This window comes from Rattus rattus, chromosome 6, assembly GCF_011064425.1.
Source record: "Rattus rattus isolate New Zealand chromosome 6, Rrattus_CSIRO_v1, whole genome shotgun sequence".
NCBI classification, from domain to species: Eukaryota; Metazoa; Chordata; class Mammalia; order Rodentia; family Muridae; genus Rattus; species Rattus rattus.
In genome coordinates, this window is record NC_046159.1 from 73,518,263 (window position 1) to 73,536,561 (window position 18,299).

General features: G+C 43.5%; 1 protein-coding gene across 1 annotated transcript in view; it reads right to left on the bottom strand.

Annotated features, from left to right (window-relative positions):
• Dnah6 (dynein axonemal heavy chain 6) overlaps positions 1-18,299 on the bottom strand; it is a 196,073-nt gene that overhangs the window by 67,944 nt on the left and 109,830 nt on the right. Inside the window, 8 exon segments of the mRNA XM_032906333.1 lie at positions 772-912; positions 3,172-3,324; positions 6,234-6,465; positions 9,708-9,862; positions 12,570-12,643; positions 13,821-13,967; positions 15,599-15,770; positions 16,688-16,819. Of these exon segments, the coding sequence (XP_032762224.1) occupies positions 772-912; positions 3,172-3,324; positions 6,234-6,465; positions 9,708-9,862; positions 12,570-12,643; positions 13,821-13,967; positions 15,599-15,770; positions 16,688-16,819 (1,206 nt within the window).

An 18,299-nucleotide genomic window follows, 5' to 3' on the forward strand; every position in this document is an offset into this window, starting at 1 on the left:
ACTGGCCAGGTGGCTCGGCAGGTTAAAGGCTTTGCTGCAGAGCCTGACAACCTGAGTTTGACTGCCGGACTCACGTGGTGGAAGGAGAGAACTGACGCCAACAAGGTGACATCTGACCTGCGTGTAAGTGTTGTGGTGTGCCCCCTCCCCCTAATAAATGATGTAATTAAAGATTAAAGATAGGGCTTTCTTGACTCCACTTTCTTTCTCCAGCCCTTTCTCCTGTCTTTCTGTTTGCCCAAGAAAACGTCGTGAGATCGTTGCTTACACTCGCTGGCTCTGATACCCTCCTTTGGTGGGGTTTATTTATTTCTATTTTATGTGTATTGGTATTATGCATACACATATGTCTGTGCACCACACGTGTGCGATGCCCTTGGGGGCCAGAAGAGGTAGTTAGATCTTCTGGAACTGGTATTCCTGACAACCTGTAGCAACCACGTAGGTGCTGGGAGTCAGACCCGGCCATCTGGAAGGACAGTCTTAACTCTCAACTGCCGGGCCGTCTCTGGCTCTGCCTCCTCCCAGTTCTCTCCCTGGCCACGCACTGTGACAGCTCTTGTTGGGATCACAATGTGCCAGTGGCCTCCCCTCCCTTTACCAATCGTGTTTTCTCTTCGTTCCGTGACCATCACTATCATCCTGTGTCTTGAGTAATTTCCCAGAAGCCTTTACAACTAACATAAGGATCATGAGATGTGCTCAGTGTGGCAATCCCCTAAAACAAGCAAATCTGTCTTCTCACAGAGGATATCCTGGGCTGTCACCCACCTGGACAAACCAGTCAATGGTGCAGCAGTTCACCAGGGATGGAAACATCCGGCATCGGGACCTGAAGGCCTCGCCAACCGGGCTCATGCACAGAACTATGTGCAGCTTCTGTCGTACTCTGCTGATGAAATATTGAAACACCTGGCAACGAAGATCAGTTTTCAGTTGAAAATAAGGGGGAGAGAACAAGGGACACAGTGAGGATGTTACCTGAGCATAGCTAGGTGAACTGTAAACACCTACACTCAGTGTGGTTGACAAAATCTAGACTCACATTGGTCTTGGTCACGTGACTTGACGTGGGAAGACCTGTCTTAACTCCGGGTGGGACTGCGTCCTAGGCAGGTAAGTCTGGACTTTATAAAGTGGAGAAAGGAGCTGGGCTTCGACATGCACACATTCATTTCCCTGCTTTCTAACTGTGCATGTGTTGCATGCAATTGCTTCAAGCTCTTGTTACCTGTTACCATGTACCCATAATGAACTATGATCTGGAATAAACCCTTTCATCTTTGAGCTGCTTGTGTTAGGTAATTTTTATTATAGCAACAGGAAAACAATGAAGACACTCATGCACTCTGAAAGTACTAAAAAGGACAGCTAGAGACAAAGTGGGTGGTGGTACAGTTCTCTAATTCTAGTTACTCAGGAGGCGGAGGCAGGGGGATTGAAGGTTCAAGGCCATCCTGAACTGCAGCGTAAGTTCAAGGTCATGCTGGGGGATTTAGTGAGACCTTGTCTCAAACAATTAAAATGGAGTACTGGAGTTCAATGGTGGATGGCTTATTTCCCATGTGTGAGACCCTGGAGTCAATGGTGGATGGCTTATTTCCCATGTGTGAGACCCTGGAGTCAGTCCCAAAGAAAGACAGGGACATTGTGCAGCTTCCACTGCAATCTGAGCACTGCGTATGACCTCTTGACTGAAGTGGAGAGACACCTCATGGGTTTTGTTTTAGGACAGACAGCAGTCAGGAGGAAGGGGCAGGGTCCTGGCATTTATCTTTGTAGCTGGAAAGCCTGAAAGAAGTGGTGTGGCCCTGGAGGGATTATTTTCAGACATCACACCTCCCGTCAGCTGTTCCTGCCCAGGGGGAGGATACATTGCTTTGTGGCTGGTGGCTGTTAGCAGGGGCACAGTGATTGGTCATCCGCTCACTGCTAGAGCAGGGATGGTACTGTAGAGGCTTGGGCTTCCTTGGCTGTTTATTCCCACAATGTATGTGATGGTTGGTTTTAGTCACCTACTTGACATAACCTGGGAGAACCTGGAAAAGAGCCTCGGTGAGGGAATAGCCACATCAGGCGTGCTGTGGGCGTGACTGTGGGCGTGACTATGGGCGTGGCTGTGGGCGTGGCTGTGGGGGATTGGCTTGATTATTCATTGGTGAAGGAAAACACAGCCCGTGGTGAGAGGCACCATTATACTATAGATTGGACACTAAACTCTATGTGAGAGAAGAGCAGATGCTTGCAGGCAGCCGGGTTGTTTTTGGTTTTCGTCTGCTCTTGGCTGCGATGTGAGATGGCCTTCTCTAATTCCTGGTCTGACTGCCCGGCTATCAGGGACTGTAAACTGGAATTGTCGACCAAATAAATCCTATCCTTTCTAAAATTACTTCTGGTCAGATTGTTTTCACACAACAGGAATGGAATGAGGTCACTGGCATTGCACATTCACTCTGAGAGGTCGGCTGTTTCTCTTTCTTTGGCCTCTTGAGGTTCCACACCTCCCTAATGAGTCCCTTCTGGCATAAGGTAGCCAAAGTAGACTTGCTGACTATACTTATCATTATCTCTGGCCCAGGGCAGTTCTCACAGGGGACACATTAACTATCCAGTGACAATAGCCTCAAAGTGGAAGGAGGTGCAGAGAGAAGGAAAGGGGCTGGTGTGCCTGACATCATGGTGCCGGAGAAATGGAGGTGGGTATCAGCTATGTGTGTGTGTGTGTGTGTGTGTGTGTGTGTGTGTGTGTGTGTGTGTGTGTGAGAGAGAGAGAGAGAGAGAGAGAGAGAGAGAGAGAGAGAGAGAACATTTCTGTTTTCATTGTGCAGGACCTTGCTGCCAGACAAGAGGATGGCAAACATTAGGCTGGCGCCTGCAGCCTTCCTCAGGAGAGACACTGCAGGCGTATCTAACAAGTACAGGCTCAAAGAAGAAGGGGCTCTCTGACTGTAATCTCTGTGTGGGCAATGGGACTTCTGATTTCTGCATCTGTGAACATTTCTGAAAGTATAGTGAGCAAACACTTTAAACACAGAAAACAAATAGAATTACAAAGAAAATCACATAAAAATAATCTGCCCATGTACTCTTCAGGAGTACTGTGTCTACCGAACAAAAGGGCCAAGGCCATCTTTGCTTGGAGAGCTGCATAATAATTCTGGAATGTGCTACCTCATCTCTGTTCCCCTCAGAGATTCCAACTTCCTTGGCTTTCGGTCGGGTGGCTGCTAAAACCTGCTCCAGCTCATCCTTCTCAAATAAATTGGGCACTTCACCCGAATTGAGGATGTTGTTTATGTCTTCAAGGAACTCTTCAACGACGATCTACAGGAAAAGCAAAGTGCTACAGTTGTTACATGAAGTTATCGAGCATTCATTCCAAAACTGACAGGTACCATTGCCACCTTTAAAAGGTACTTAAACCCTATATAGATAGCATCCTAAGTCCTAGCAGTGATTTTATTGAGTTTCCATCTTCCTCTCTTGTTTTGTCTCTTGAAGGGCATTTGTGTCTGTTCTCCCCTTTCACGGCTCATGGTGTGATTAAAACACCCTGGACCAAAGATGACATTGGAACAAAAGGGCTTATTTGAAGTACAATTCCAGGTTGCAGTCAAGGCAGGAGCTCAAAGCAGCTAGTTACATAATATCTGCAGTCAGAAGCAGAGAGAAGTAAACTTATCTTTGCTGCTTGTTTGCTCATGCTCAGATGGCTTCCTCAATCTCACCTACTGTTTGAGACCCTCTGCCTAGGGAATGGTGCTGCCCACAGTGGGCTGGGTTCTTTCACATTAATTAACAATCAAGATAGTCCCTCACAGACATGCTCACAGGACAATCTGTTCTAGAGAATTGCTTGACTGAAACTCTTTTTCCAGGTTATTCTTGATTGTGTCAATTTGACAGTTAAAACTTAATAGCACAACATCTTACCCACCAAACTCATATGTACAAGTATTCTGCTCCATTCAGCTATGGTTTTATTGTAAATATTAAACCACACTTCTGTATTCATCTCATGGGAAAACAACATACCATGGAGACAAAGTGCCTTGCATTTCCATGGGTGTAAATAGTTGGCAATATAGTTTATATTACCAATTCATCTTTGTGCCTAAAGCTTTGTTTCTCAGCTGGGAGCAAATTATTTTCATGGACGAAATCCCCAAGAGTGAGATTAGCATTTAAAGTACATGAATATCAACTACTTCTCATTTAGGTCAAGCATGACTTTAGTAATGTTTAACATTTCCTTTTGTTAGTTTTGGTTCTTTAAGTGCTTCCTATTGGAGAATTCAGTTGTCCTGTCTTTGCTTTTTTGAAGCAAGGGCAAATTTAATCACATTGACTTCTGTCTTAGGGTGGGAGGGGGCTACCATAAAACAGCGTCTTCCAGACATGATGTAGCCATGAACTCATGGCCCACGCAGCAGCTGTGGTTATCTGCACAAGTCCTATACTCGCTCAGGCCTGTCAGTGTTCCAGCATGGATGGGGAGGGGGACCACGAGGCCACTCTCTGGCTGTGAAGCTACTAATCTTTGATGGCCCATGAGATTGGGTGAGTCAGTTCTTTCTAAGGGGATAGCCCCTAGTAGATTGCCCTACACCCGTGCATACGTAGGTGATAAGAGAAAAAAGGGAGGGCATGAAGTTGGGAGGAACACATGTGACAGAGGTCCTGGGGGAGTTGGAGGACAGTGTAAATGTATGTAATTCTCAAAGGATACAGTAAATTATTTCTGGTAAAAGAGTCTGTTTAGACTTTGCAACCACCTATACCTTGAGATTTTCTTTTAAATTTGAATAGGTAATTGTACATTCTGAAATGGGCCTCTTCTCATAATTAGTGAGAAAGCATTAGAAACATGGATTGTCTTGGTTCTGTTAAGTCTTTTGCTATTCATAACGCTGTGGATTTTCCCTCAGAACAAATGCTGACTTTGTCTTTTGTTGTTTTCTACTTAATTCTCATTGCTTCTCTTCTCACTTACCCTTCTTCCTAAACTTTTAGCTAAACTAGTTTTGTTTTTTTCCTAAGGTTTTTAAATTCTAATTTGTATTTATACTTATCTTATTATTCCTAAACAGAGATTTAACATTTTATTAAATTTGAATTTATTCATTAGTGTGTGTGTGTGTGTGTGTGTGTGTGTGTGTATGGACAACTTTCAGGATGCCAGTCTCTCCTACCATATTAGGCCTGGGGATCAATCCCTGGTTCCTTTTACCTGTTGAGTAGCAGCCTGAGTTTCTCCACACTCTGCCAATGGCATATCATGATTTAAGAACGTTTTTAAATGATGTGTGTGTGTGTGTGTGTGTGTGTGTGTGTGTGTATGTGTTACATGCATGTGAACACACACATGCATGCATATGTATGTAATGTATGTATGAAAGCCTTCTGCTACAGAATTTAAAAACTCTCATATTGGCCACTGAATACTACTGAGTTCTAGAGTTAATTTGACCTGAAACTCAGTCTTGAGTGCAGTAGTTTTACATAGAGTTTCTATAAATACTTCCAAATAAAGAGTTTATTACTGTGGTGCTCAGCCTTAACTGTCAATTTGACACAACCTAGAATCACCTGCGAAGAGAGTCCAGGTGAGAGATTGCTCCCGTGGCTTGGCTTGTGAGCATGTTGGGAATTGTAATAAGTTAATTAATTGATGTGGGTGGCCCAGCCCAATGTAGGCAACACCATTCCCTAGCAGTGAGTCCTGAACCGTGTAAGAGTGGAGAAATGATCAGAGTTCCAGAAAGAAAGTGAGCATGCTCGGATTCACTTCTTTTTGTTGTTCACTGTGGGTGTGGTGTGTCCAGCTCTTTCAAGGTCCTGCCAGTGTGACTTCTGTGCTACGACTAACGGTAACCAGAAACTGGGAGCTAAAGTAAGCTGTCTCCCCTAAGCTGCATTTCCCCAGGCAGTTTGATTACAGCAACAGAACTGAAACTAGGACAATAACCTTCCACTGTCTATGACTTTCCCCAAAGAATAGCGCTTTTTAAATTCTGGCCACAAATACTTTGAATTTAAAGGGAAAAACCTTGTTTAAAAAAACTCAAAATAAACAAGACACTGGGCCATAAAGGTCTTTTATAAGGTGTAGGGAATCTGTTAGCAGAGACAGTGATCCTCTATAATCTACTCACCCTCAAAACACAGTGGATTTTAACCCCAAGTGCTCACAGTGGATTGTAACCCCATGTGCTCACTTTTTGAATATGTACCTGGGTGTCTGTGAAAAGGAAAACCATGTTTTTGTCTTCCACACCGGCCATCTTGTACAACTTCCTCAGGTCTTCGTGGAAACTGTCATAATTATACCCCCGGCTAAGTTCGATCTGCAAACACTTGTAACCACATATATGAGCGGCGAGTCTCGTGAGGGACTGCTTTCCCGTGCCTCCTACACCAACCAGCAGTGCATTGCCCCTTTCCTGGCGGATCATCCGTGCGATTCTGCAGGAAGCAAAGCGAGGAAGGTTGAGTTCATGTTCACAGGCATGGCTTCTGCTGAGAGGACCTGCTACAGTGGGGATGGCTGTGGCCAGCAGAGCGGAATACTGCAAGGGAGAATCAGTCTATCTCAGGCAAATCATGGCTGGGCGAATGCTATTGTTGGCTCCTTTCTCCTTCTCTCCTGTGCTTCGCCATGGGCTGGTGGCTCTCTGCCTCAGGTATGCAAGTGCCCGAAGCCATGGAGGCCGGCCTTTCTTGTTTCTCCTTCTGTAGTTGCTGTCATGTGCCCTCTAAAATTGTATTTACTCCCCATAGCTTATCCTCCCTTTGCTTCTGTGTTCTCTCTCTCTCTCTCTCTCTCTCTCTCTCTCTTTTTCAGCATTCATGTCTTCTACCTCACCTGCTTCAATTCCCATGATACCCTATATCACACACACACACACACACGCACACACACGCACACACACACACACATGCACACACGCACACACACACAAGGGTTGGAATCACATCTACTTCTACTCCTGAGATCAACATTTTTGACACAACTTAAACATTTTTCGAGCATCTAAAACAGGAATAAGAGATTTCCCTTATAGAAATGAGTCAACATGAGATGGCCACACAACAGGCCTCAAGGTGTGGTTTTACAAGACAACGGTGAGAGACTGAGGGAGGGGAAAATGTCATTGTGGGTCAGAGACAATCTCTACACCTATCCTAAGTGAGTAAGAGGATATACAGAAGAAGAAAGAGGAAAATTTAAATTAGAAAACAATCCGAGAAGGCGGGAGGAGTGTGAGAGGGAGTAATACCCTTGCAGTTCACATCTCAATATCGATGACGCTAGACCTCCCCAGGGAGTGATGGTGTCAACAAACTCTTAAAAACAAAATAGAAAATGTAAAAATAACTTCTTTAAAAACTACCATCAGTGTTTTAAATGAGGTTTCTCTATGGGAATGAAAGTTGTTCAGATATAGCATGTGGGTATGTTGGTAAGAAAACAGATGGGAACCAAGTAGTATCTTGACAACCCAGTGTCAGACAAATAGTCATAATGCAAGCTGTGACAAACATGACTTTTTGAATTTAAGAGTAGAGATGTAGGACACATGGGAGACTTTATTTATGTGAAAAAAATCCTTGAGGTTGTCAGTTTGAACAAGGACCAGCACTAAAATGTGGCCAACATGAATATGAACCCTCAAAGCTGCTAAATTTTTGCTATAATTGTAGATCAAGGGACATCCCACTCACACTAATATTTCAAACTGATTGTCACTGTATATGGGTGCCGCTTTTAAAGTGCAATATTAGAAATGTATGAAGCTAAGCATAGGGAAGGCTGGAAATTCCCTTTTAATAAGGAACACCATAGATCCAGGATAAATTTTTAGAGAAGGATTTGAGACAAGTCTTGGTATAATGGCCCAGGCTAGTCTCAAACTTGTAGCAATCCTGCCTCACTCTTCCAAGTGCTGGGGTTACAACCTTTGTACTGTTGGCATGATCCAGGATAGCTATGCCTGGTAAGGATGAAGCTAGGAGTAGCACGAGAATAATTCTAAAGTACTTCTGGAGCTTTTAGGAAAAATTGGGCCTGTTCTGGTTTGGGAGACCTGCAGTGGAGTTAGAGACAAAGGTTTGAATAGGATTCCTAAGCCTGCCATTATGAGCAAGACTTGGGAGAATGTGCCTAAGTTTTCCATGGCATCATCTGTAAGTCGGCTGCAATATTATTTCTGGTCCAATTTGTTCTGTGATCCCATCAAGGGCTAGAGCACTGTTCTCTTTGTATGAGCCTGGGTGTGCCCGTGGGGCTGCTTTGACAGAAAGAGTAGATATGATGGAATAGCTAGGTTATAAGGCCATTTGACTTCTGTTCTTGTTGTTGGTGCCAGGGCCATCATTTGGTGAAGCCCAAACACCCTTAGTGCTGTCACAGAGAGGCATGTGGAGAGAGATTCTGACGACAGAGATGTGCCAGGCACTCCAGGTACTGTCTGACGAAACCACAAGGAGCGCCCAAGAGAGCAGCCTACAACCAGGAGAGACAATGATTAAATGAAGCCAATCGGTGTGTGTCTAAAAGGCCCGTTGGAACATTCTCTGAGCCATATTCACCAAGAGACTGGGACACAGAGCTGAGAGTGGACCGTGACGATTACATGACGCCACGTATCATGGCTTTACATGCTCGCTGAGTACCATTATTGTTCCTGATTCATAGGAGGGACCTGACACCAGAAGTCACAGGAAACAAATGCTGGCTCACTTGGAAAGGTCACTTAAACCCTTGCAAAGGTCTAAAAGGACATCAACTACTCTATAAAGTGGTGTGGATCTCGAGTACTGAAGAGATTCAGGCTCAGTGCCCACATGAGAGGAATGTCCCTCTAAGAGAGCTGAAAGTGGGAGGAGTCACACTTCTGAGCAGATCGATCTGTCATCCGGGTTCAACGATGTTCATTTTAACCTTGAGCTCTCTTTGTAGGCACATGTGTAATTAGCCCAATATATCTTTTAAGCCACTTTAGATACTATTTGTAACAAGACAAGAATAAAAACAAAGAAATAAAATTGATTCATGCTCTGCAATCACAGGATCTAGAGAAACAGCTTAGTGGTTAAGAACATTTGTTGCTCTCGCAGAGAACTCGGGGTCTGCTCCCAGAACCCTCGTGGTGGTTTATAACCACCTGTACATCCAATTCGGGGCCTCCAACACCCTCTTTTCACCACCCGTGGTGTCAGACACGCATACAGTGCACATAGATACATGTAGACAACACCCCATACACATCAATAAGTCTAATTTTTAGCAATAAGGACCTATGGGATTCCATAGGAAATTCGTTCTGTATTTATTTTGGGCATATAGAAATATATTTTGGGGCTAGAGATGGCTCAGTAATTATGAGTGTACCACTCTCCCAGAGGACCTGGGACCCACATCAGGCAGTTCAGAACTGCTTGTATCTCTGGCTCCAAGGAATTCAACATCCTTTTCTGGCTACCTCAGGCAACACACACACACACACACACACACACACACACACACACACACACACACACACACAAGTAAATGAATAAAATTTTTTAAAAGCCTTATGAAATATCTTTTAGTCCAGCATCGTGTATTTCTATGGGCCTTTAACTCATCTCCTAATGCATCTAAAGTTATATCTTTTATGATAAACAGATTTGATCAAGTATGCCGGGAGCCTGCGGCACTCTACCTTGACACGTGCTCTATGGCATCCTGGAAGAACACCAGCTTCACTTCCTTGGGGTTTGTGAGGTTATAGTCGTCGAGATAGTCCTGAAGAACATTCTCGATTTTCTCTATGTCAGGTAAATCATCGTAGATGCGGTCAGCCTTATCTGCTCCAAACTGTAAGGTGATTTGTGGGAACACACCAAGTTAGGTCAATTACTGTATTTAGACATATGACACACACAGATAATCTGGAAAATTATTTCACTCCACCTTTTCAGTGGTAGGCTGTAATGTCAATGATCTCTGCAATAAAATACATGCAGAAAGGAGCTCGAAATCATTTAATTTGTGTGTGTGTGTGTGTGTGTGTGTGTGTGTGTGTGTGTGTGTGTGTTTGAAGTTGCAGATATTCTATTGTGGATGATGTCTGTCCTTGGAAGCCTTCTAGTGTCTGTCTTACTGGCCAAACTTTGCAAAGTAGGCCAGTATAGCTGGTGTATAGTTTCCAGGGATCCCCCAGTCTCTGTCTCTCATATTGCTACTGCTAGGTATGTGCTAGCTATGTGTACACTATTGGACACATGCTACATATATTGTACGCATACACATACTGCTTTTTACATGGAGATCTGGGGACTTGGACTTCTGTTGTTGTGGTAGTTTGAATATGCTTGGCCCAGGGAATGGCACTATTTGGAGGTATGGCCTTGTTGGAGTAAATGTGTTACTGTGGGCATGGGCTTTAAGTCCCTCATCCTAACCACGTGGGAGTCAGTCGTCTCCTAGTGGCCTATAGATGAAGATGTAGACCTCTCAGCTCCTCCTGCATTATGCCTGCCTAGATGCTGCCATACTCCCACCTTGATGATACTGGACCAAACCTTTGAACCTGTAAGCCAGCCCCAATTAAATATTGTCCTTATAAGAGTTGCCTTGGTCATGTTGTGTGTTCGTAGCAGTAAAACTAAGACCTATGTCTTCATACTTGTTGGGCAAGCATTTTACTGACTAAGCCATATCTCCAGGCTTTCTTTATTCTTTTATTTGATTATACTATCACTAAAATTACATATCAAATGTAATTTGTGAAAACAAACCCTCAGGCTTTATTATTTATTTTTTACTTACTTTGTTGTGTTTGACCTAGTCTTTCCTTTTAAAAATTGTTGATAATTTATATATTTAGATTATATCCATCTTCCCCTCAACTCCTCTAAGACCTCCCTCTGTACCCCCTTCTAATTCATGTTGTCTGATTTTTTTAAAAGAATTAATTAGTTGATTCAATTTTACAACCACGGAGTCCAATCAGTACTGCCTGTATGACTGTGAGCATAGGGGCAATCAACCTTCAGGGCCACATCCTTGAATAAAACTGACTCTCCCTCCCCCATTGGCCACCAGTTGCCAGTCGCTCCTCAGGCAGGCGTGTAGCTCCTGAGCTCCTCTCCCACCTGTTGGGGGGGAGGGGATACTGACAGCTTTAACCTGTACAGGACTTACATAGGCACCTGTGGCTGCTGGGCCTTCATTTTTGATGATACTTTAAATAGTCATATTTCACATAAATAAACTATCCTTTCCCCCATGTCAGGTGGTAATACTCATCTGGAGTGAGGCCCTGCATGTAGCTTATAGAACAACCAGTTAATTTATTATCGGATCATTAGCTTTGGTAGGCAGGCAGCTATGCACCTTGATCTGTGTGTGAAGTTGGGACCTTGGTGAACAAATGGGTGTGGCTTTTGGCCTGTGACACCTAGAACATATTCCCCAAGTGAGGGTCAGTTTGGTGGAGGCAGATGGCAATTTGCTGTATAGGTGGGGTTGGGTGGGGGCGGGGAGGGGTGGAAGATTTGTTCCAGGAAGGTTCAGAGGGAATGGCTAAAACTAGGCCCACGTGTTGATGAGGAACTTTTGTTGGATGAATGGAAGATTCTGAAATCTTACACTGATATAAAAATAGGATCCAGCTATCCCTCCTTTGTTAAATATAAGAATGTTTTGTTAATCTGATTAATTTTGCCCTTGAAATGAAGAGAAAATGGCATATCCTTTGACGCTATTAAAAACAACTTTGTAGGCCAAAATAACTGGGAGAATTTGAAAGACATCAGGACTTGATAAGGGTAGGCCTGAATATAGATGCATGAAACTCAAGAACTTGGTCCCAAAAGTAAAAGAGAGAGGCAAAGATTAAAACAGAGACTCTTGGAACTCCATTCAGAGCCTGCCCCACATGTGGCCCATACATACAGCCACCCACTTAGACTGATGATGCAGAAGTGATGATTCTGGTTTGCAGCAAACCACTGAACTCCCCCAAAAATAAGAGCTGTAATGTACAACAATGCCAAGCCACCAGAGCTTCCAGGACTAAGCCACTACCTAAAGACTATACATGGACTGACCCTCGGACTGAAAAACCAGAAGAGCAAATGGGTCCCTAAGACTTTGGTGGGAGGGGCGGCAGAGTGCCCAGTCTCTGCCTCTGTATATAAGAAATATTCAAGTTACTATAACAAACCACTCTGCTATCATTGGGCACAAAAAGAATTTGATCAGCTGTGCTGGGTCCCATAAACCATGATTTTTGCACGATAAAAATATGAACCAGAGGCAGATATTTGTGTTGCAGAGTGCCCAGTCTCTGCCTCTGCTACTGTACTCTGCTATCATTGGGCACAAAAGAGTGAGCTGTGCTGGGATAAACCATATTTATAAGAACGAGGCAGCCGGCAGATTTGGCCCATGGGACTGGAGCTTGTCCACGCTTGGCTTAGATGTTTAATCTTCACAAATGCAAAAATCCTTGCGTAGATGAATCTGATTTGGAAAACAGCAAATACCTTTAAGTGCAGTCAGGCAACGGACCACTCACCTTAATGAAATCACCAAATATGATGGGCTTGCTTAGGAAGTATTCCAGGTCAATCGCAATCCCAAAGTGCTTGTCTGTTTGTAAAGTAAAGTAAAGCAACTTTACTGTGGGGATCAGCTTGAGTGCAGCCTTCTAATGAGATCTATACATTCTCATCTGTTGATATGAAAACTGAGGGCGAGCCATGTCCACAACATACCATCTTAGTTGGGTGGGTGATTTCCCAGATTTCATTGCTTAGTAAGTATTAAACATTTTGGTTAAATAGTAAATATTGAATCATTACTAAATAAAAAGAAACATTTTAGAATTATCATTATTTCTTTTTATCTTTTTTAAAAAAATAAATGCATATTTTTTTGAGACGTAGTCTCATGCTGTAGCCAAGTTGACCTCAAATTTAATGCAATCGTCTTGCTGGAGCCTTCCGGGTACTGGGATTACAGAAATGAAATACTACACCCAGATAAAAATATGTTTTTTTTAGTTAGCACATAAAATAATGGGTTTCTTTATGCCATTTTGATACATGCAGAGCATTATTTTTGTTTGTATTTTAATCCTTTGTCTCTCTTCTCCCTTTCCTTCTAATCCTCTGCTCCCTAACTAAACCTAGCTGTGTTCATGTCATATATATGCAACATATGTGTACAACCATGGGTCTGTATATATACCTAGATTCCCCATGACGCCACACATGTGTGACATGCACATGCACACATAAACACACCACACGGGTCTGTATATAACTATAAGTACATATATTTACCCCTAGATTCTCCATTATGTCATATACATGTGACATATGTATTACATGGGTGTGCTTATAACCACACACACACACACACACACACACACCCACACACACACACACCCACACACACAGATCCCTTATGAAGGAAGGCATGTGATATTTGTTTTTCTGTTCACCCATAAACTTCTCTTGCTCCCTTCTGTATCATTTCAGACTGCCTCCTTTCTATACTTCTCTCTGCTGTCATATTCATCAATACTCTGTCTCTATTCCTTGTAAAAGAGGAAAATGTTATCCTCACTTCTTATTAGACAAAATTTTATTTGTCCACTTTCTTGTTTCTACTTCTAATTTATACTTGATTAAGACTATCAAACCTTTACTTTAGCAATTCATCATATATATGTATATATATGTACATATGTATATATGTATATATATATTGCTTTTCTGATTTCTAAAAATTAAAAAAAACACAACTAAAAAAAGTTATTTACTGGCCATTTCTGTCAAAATGACATGGAAGTAGTGCTTGTCTTCGTTATTGATCAGGCGGTCATGGAACACTCTCTGACATTCGTGGCAAAATAGTCTAAATATCTGCATTTCTTCTCTTATTGTTCCCGGGTCACATTGGAGAATACCTGTGTATTTTTTAAAAAAGGGGGGGGAAGAAAAAATTGCATTTATGGAATTCTTATAACAGTTTAATAAAGTAGAAAACACCAAAGTCCAGCTTGGGATGGAAAGAAGTGGTTAGATGAGATGTATTTTGAAGGGGAAGTTGTTCATGGAGTGGGTGGGGGTCATCAAGGCTCACGACCAGAGGAGTTAATGATGGTCCCTTCTAAGGCGAGGATACCTACCTGTGGCCAGTGGTAGAGGGATGAAGCAAGAATCTTTTTTTTTTCTTTTGAGACAGGGTCTCACTATGTAGCTCTGGCTATCCTAGAACACTATGAAGACCACTGTGGCCTAGAACTCACAGAGACCTGCTTGCCTCTGCCTCCTGGGTGCTGGACTTAAAGGCGTGCATCCTTGCAGCTGGCTAAAAACCTACGTTCAGTCTGCAAGTTTAAGAAGTCCAGTTGAACACCTGAGTGAGGACATGGAGAACGTAGAATGTGGGAAGCATGCTCAGAGGAGAGGGTGCTATCTGGAACAGATGACTGACTGAGGTTGAACAAAAAGTTGTCTGAGTACAGAGCCCAGGTCTAAGGCAGGGAGGAGAAACAGTTGTCAATGACAGTGGAGTGACAACAGCCAGGGAAACAGTAGGGAACAGGAGAGCTTGCAGTCTGGGCTGCTGGGATGGGGCAATGGGCAGGGCCAAGCACTGAACTCTGGCCTATGGGAAACAGGGTTGGGTCCAGTGTTAGGTATAAGCTTTGATTGACACATAGAAAAGTTAGAACTGGAGAGGCTGGTTTTTTTTTTTTTTTTTAGAAGTCTTTCTAGAAAAAAAGAGGAATTAATTTTTAAAAGTGGGATGTATTACTGGATTTGCAAAAATGATGCTGGGGATGATCTAATAGAAGAGAATAGTATAAAAGCAATGTGGGGATTGTAAGAACCAAATCTCAGATGAACTTTGAAAGTGGGCAGTTCAGGTCAGGATAGGAAAAGGCAGGGCGTCTGGGAGCTTTGGGGGATGCAGCATCTCTGGTCTGTTTGCTTCTGTTTTTCAGCTTTCTACTCCTCACCCTTAGCTGGAAGGGACAAGTGGGATGGAGTTGGAGATTTGACAAGGTTTTGGAGTTCAGCGTGAGGTAGGGGTGTAAGGAGACTTGAATAAATTATATTCTGTGAACCAGTTACTTTTCTGTTACTGTGATAAAACACCCTGACAAAAGCAACTTAGGAAGAAGGAGGGCTTTTCTCCAAGATTTTTACTCACAGTTCCAGTCCATCTCTCCAGGGAAGTCATATGAGCAGAAGCATGGGTGAGGTGGCTGTGCATAGTATATCCACAGCCAGGCAACAGGGACAGCAAAGTAGAGAAACAGAATATGCTCAGATCACTTCCTCCTTCTTACATAGTCTGGATCTCAAGCATAGGGAATAGTGACGCCCACAGTGTGCAGGTCTTCCCATCTCAATTAATCATGCCAAGAAGGTCCTCTCCTGGGTGATTCTAGATCTCATCATGTGAACAACTGAGATTAACCATCATGCTAGGAGTTGTCCAATTGAGTCATAGACACCTTGGTGCCCAAGATTTTGAGAGATTTGGTGGAGGGCAATGACAATGCAGTAGCAAAAATGAGAACACTACCTTGCACACACTTGGATAAGTCTCTCAGGTTAAAGACGTAATGGGACTTGGCTGGGGTTGGCAGGAGATCGACACTCATCCTGTTATAAATCTCAACTGCGGCCTCTACAATGTTTGATGAAGTTTGCTTTACTGCTTCTGTAAAATCAGCCAGGAAGCCATTCAAGATGGCCTAGAATCAGAAACATAAATGGAGAGAGATTTTTTTTTTAACCCGATGTACTTCAGTTTTGATACTGTTTTCCATGGCAACTCTAGGCTAAATTCTAAGGTAAAGGCACCTGTGCATTGAACACTTGTTCATCTCAGAATGTGCTCTCAAGCTCTTCCTTGTGATGTGTGGTTGTTTGGGTTGGAATTCATAGCTGGTCTGTGACTTCCCATGAACTTCCCATTTTCTGTCTCCATGACTGTGTTCACTCAAGAACTCTCTTGTTCCTGGGTTCTCTTCCCTCTCTGTCAATTTATAGCCTCCTCCAAGACCCTCACCTTGGGTGACTGGAGATGGCATGACCCACTGACCCGTGTCCTGCCATCATTCTTTTCAGAGTAACGTTTCCCATCACAGGATGCTCTGATGAGTGCTTCCAGGTTAAGGCAACAATGTGTTTCCTGTTTAGAAGATGAGGAATTGGTTCCTCAGGGAGGTTAGTTCAGGTAGGAGAAAGACGGCTCATTGTTCACAGTGATGGTGGGAGAGTCAACGAAGTCTGTCTGCAGAGTGTTGAACTGGAGCTGCCTGGAGTGTTGTGTGGTTTAAGCAGGGGATCCAGACCTGGGGGTCATGTCTGAAATCTGTGCAGAGGTAAGGGCTGGACGGTGGAAGAGATTTGCCTGCTTTAGGAGTAAATGCCATATAAAATCTGTCTGCATGCCTAAATGGTCTGCCTGTGAGACCACAGGTACAGACGTCAATAATGCATGCACCACCCAGCTGCTGTCTGGGTGTCCAGGTCACATGCTTCCTGCTTAGAAAAGAGATGAAAGGGGTCCTTAGAAATCCAGTGGACTATTTTGATATTTTGACCATGAGATCCCTAGTCCATGTTTTCTTTGCCCCGTCTTATTTAAATTAGAATCTGCACTCACCTGAAAAATCTGCTTCAGACTGTGCTCCGAGGGCATGGGGAGGCACAGCATGCTGAAGTGTCGGATGAAGCGGGGTGTCACAGGATTGCGACCCCCTCCTGGAGGTGCGCATGCTGATACAATTGTTACATCCTGTGTGGAGAGAAAGCAACTTGGGTCACCCTGCAGAGGAAAAGATAAGGTCTGCCCTCCCTAATATCAGGACTCAGAAACACTCTTTTGAGGACCTATTATGAGTCAGCATTGCAATCCCAGGACTCTGAGGTCACTATTCACACCCTTATTTCAGTTGGCAATATCAGGGCTGTATCTTTAAGAATACCACTTTGGGGGCTGGCAAGATGGCTCAGTGTTTAAGAACATATCTGCTCTTGCAGGAGACTGTTTCCTTCTCAGCACCTCCATCAGGTAACAACTTCCTGTAGCTCCAGGGGACCAGACACCTTCTTCTGGACTCCGTGAGGACATGTGATCCCCCAGAATAGGCACACGATTAAAAATAAGTGTTTAAAAACAAGCAATAGAGATTAAAAGGCCACTCATGCTGTATGCAGGTCAGGGAACAGGCCCAGTGTGTCTGGAGATCAGTTAAATGTGTTAGTTTAATCTGACTGATAACCATGTAAGGTATAGAATCTTGGCTTCCGGAGTCTGAGAGAGAGAGAGAGAGAGAGAGAGAGAGAGAGAGAGAGAGAGAGAGAGAGAGAGAGAGAGAGCAAGCAAGCCTGGCTTCAAATAATGGCTGTGGAAATTAAAAGAAATAAGTAAGCAGAAAAGTATTTAGAATGGGTGGCCCATACAGTCAAAAGGAATTCTAGCATTTGGTCTGTGTCTATTTGTCTTGAGCCAATAACACTGTTTGCTTTGCAGGGATGCTGGGAGAGTTAAATGATGTAACAGTGCTTGGTGCAATTTGACTCTATGGGCGAGATGACTAACTGCAGACACACCCCCTTTGAGAACAGAATCAGAGCAGGTGGTCGATGCAGGGTCCCCATCTTGAGTCCTGCTGATGGCTTGTAGGTTGTACATGTCACCACAATGAGGTTCTGACTCTTATCTTTTCTCCTCTTCAGGGCCGCAGAGTTTCTGTTCCTGCCTCCTCTCTAGTCCATTCCTTTCCTACAGCCAAGTAGATCTTTCTAGAACTCTTGCTTCGGAGATTCCCCATCACTGAGAGGATAAACCCACAGCCCTCTGAGATGTGAGTTCTGTTCCTCTTGCTGTTCCAGAGTCACATTTTACAGGACTAGGGTGTTTCGGACTCCTTGTTTATGAGGCATAAAGTGTTCACTCCCTCTGCTCTGTCTTTATAGTCTAGTCTCCCAAACACTGGCTTTTCTCAGACTTAACCCCATCTCAATCTTGACTTATCTCTGTTTTTCCTACTCTTTCACTACAAACATATATCTACTATCTATCTATCTATCTATCTATCTATCTATCTATCTATCTATCTATCTATCTATCTATCATCTATCTGTTTATCTATCTGTCTCTCTGTCTGTCTATTATCTATCTATCTATCTATCTATCTATCTATCTATCTATCTATCTATCTATCTATCTATCTACCTCCTCTCCAGAGCTCCCTGGGAGGCAAGGACTATCT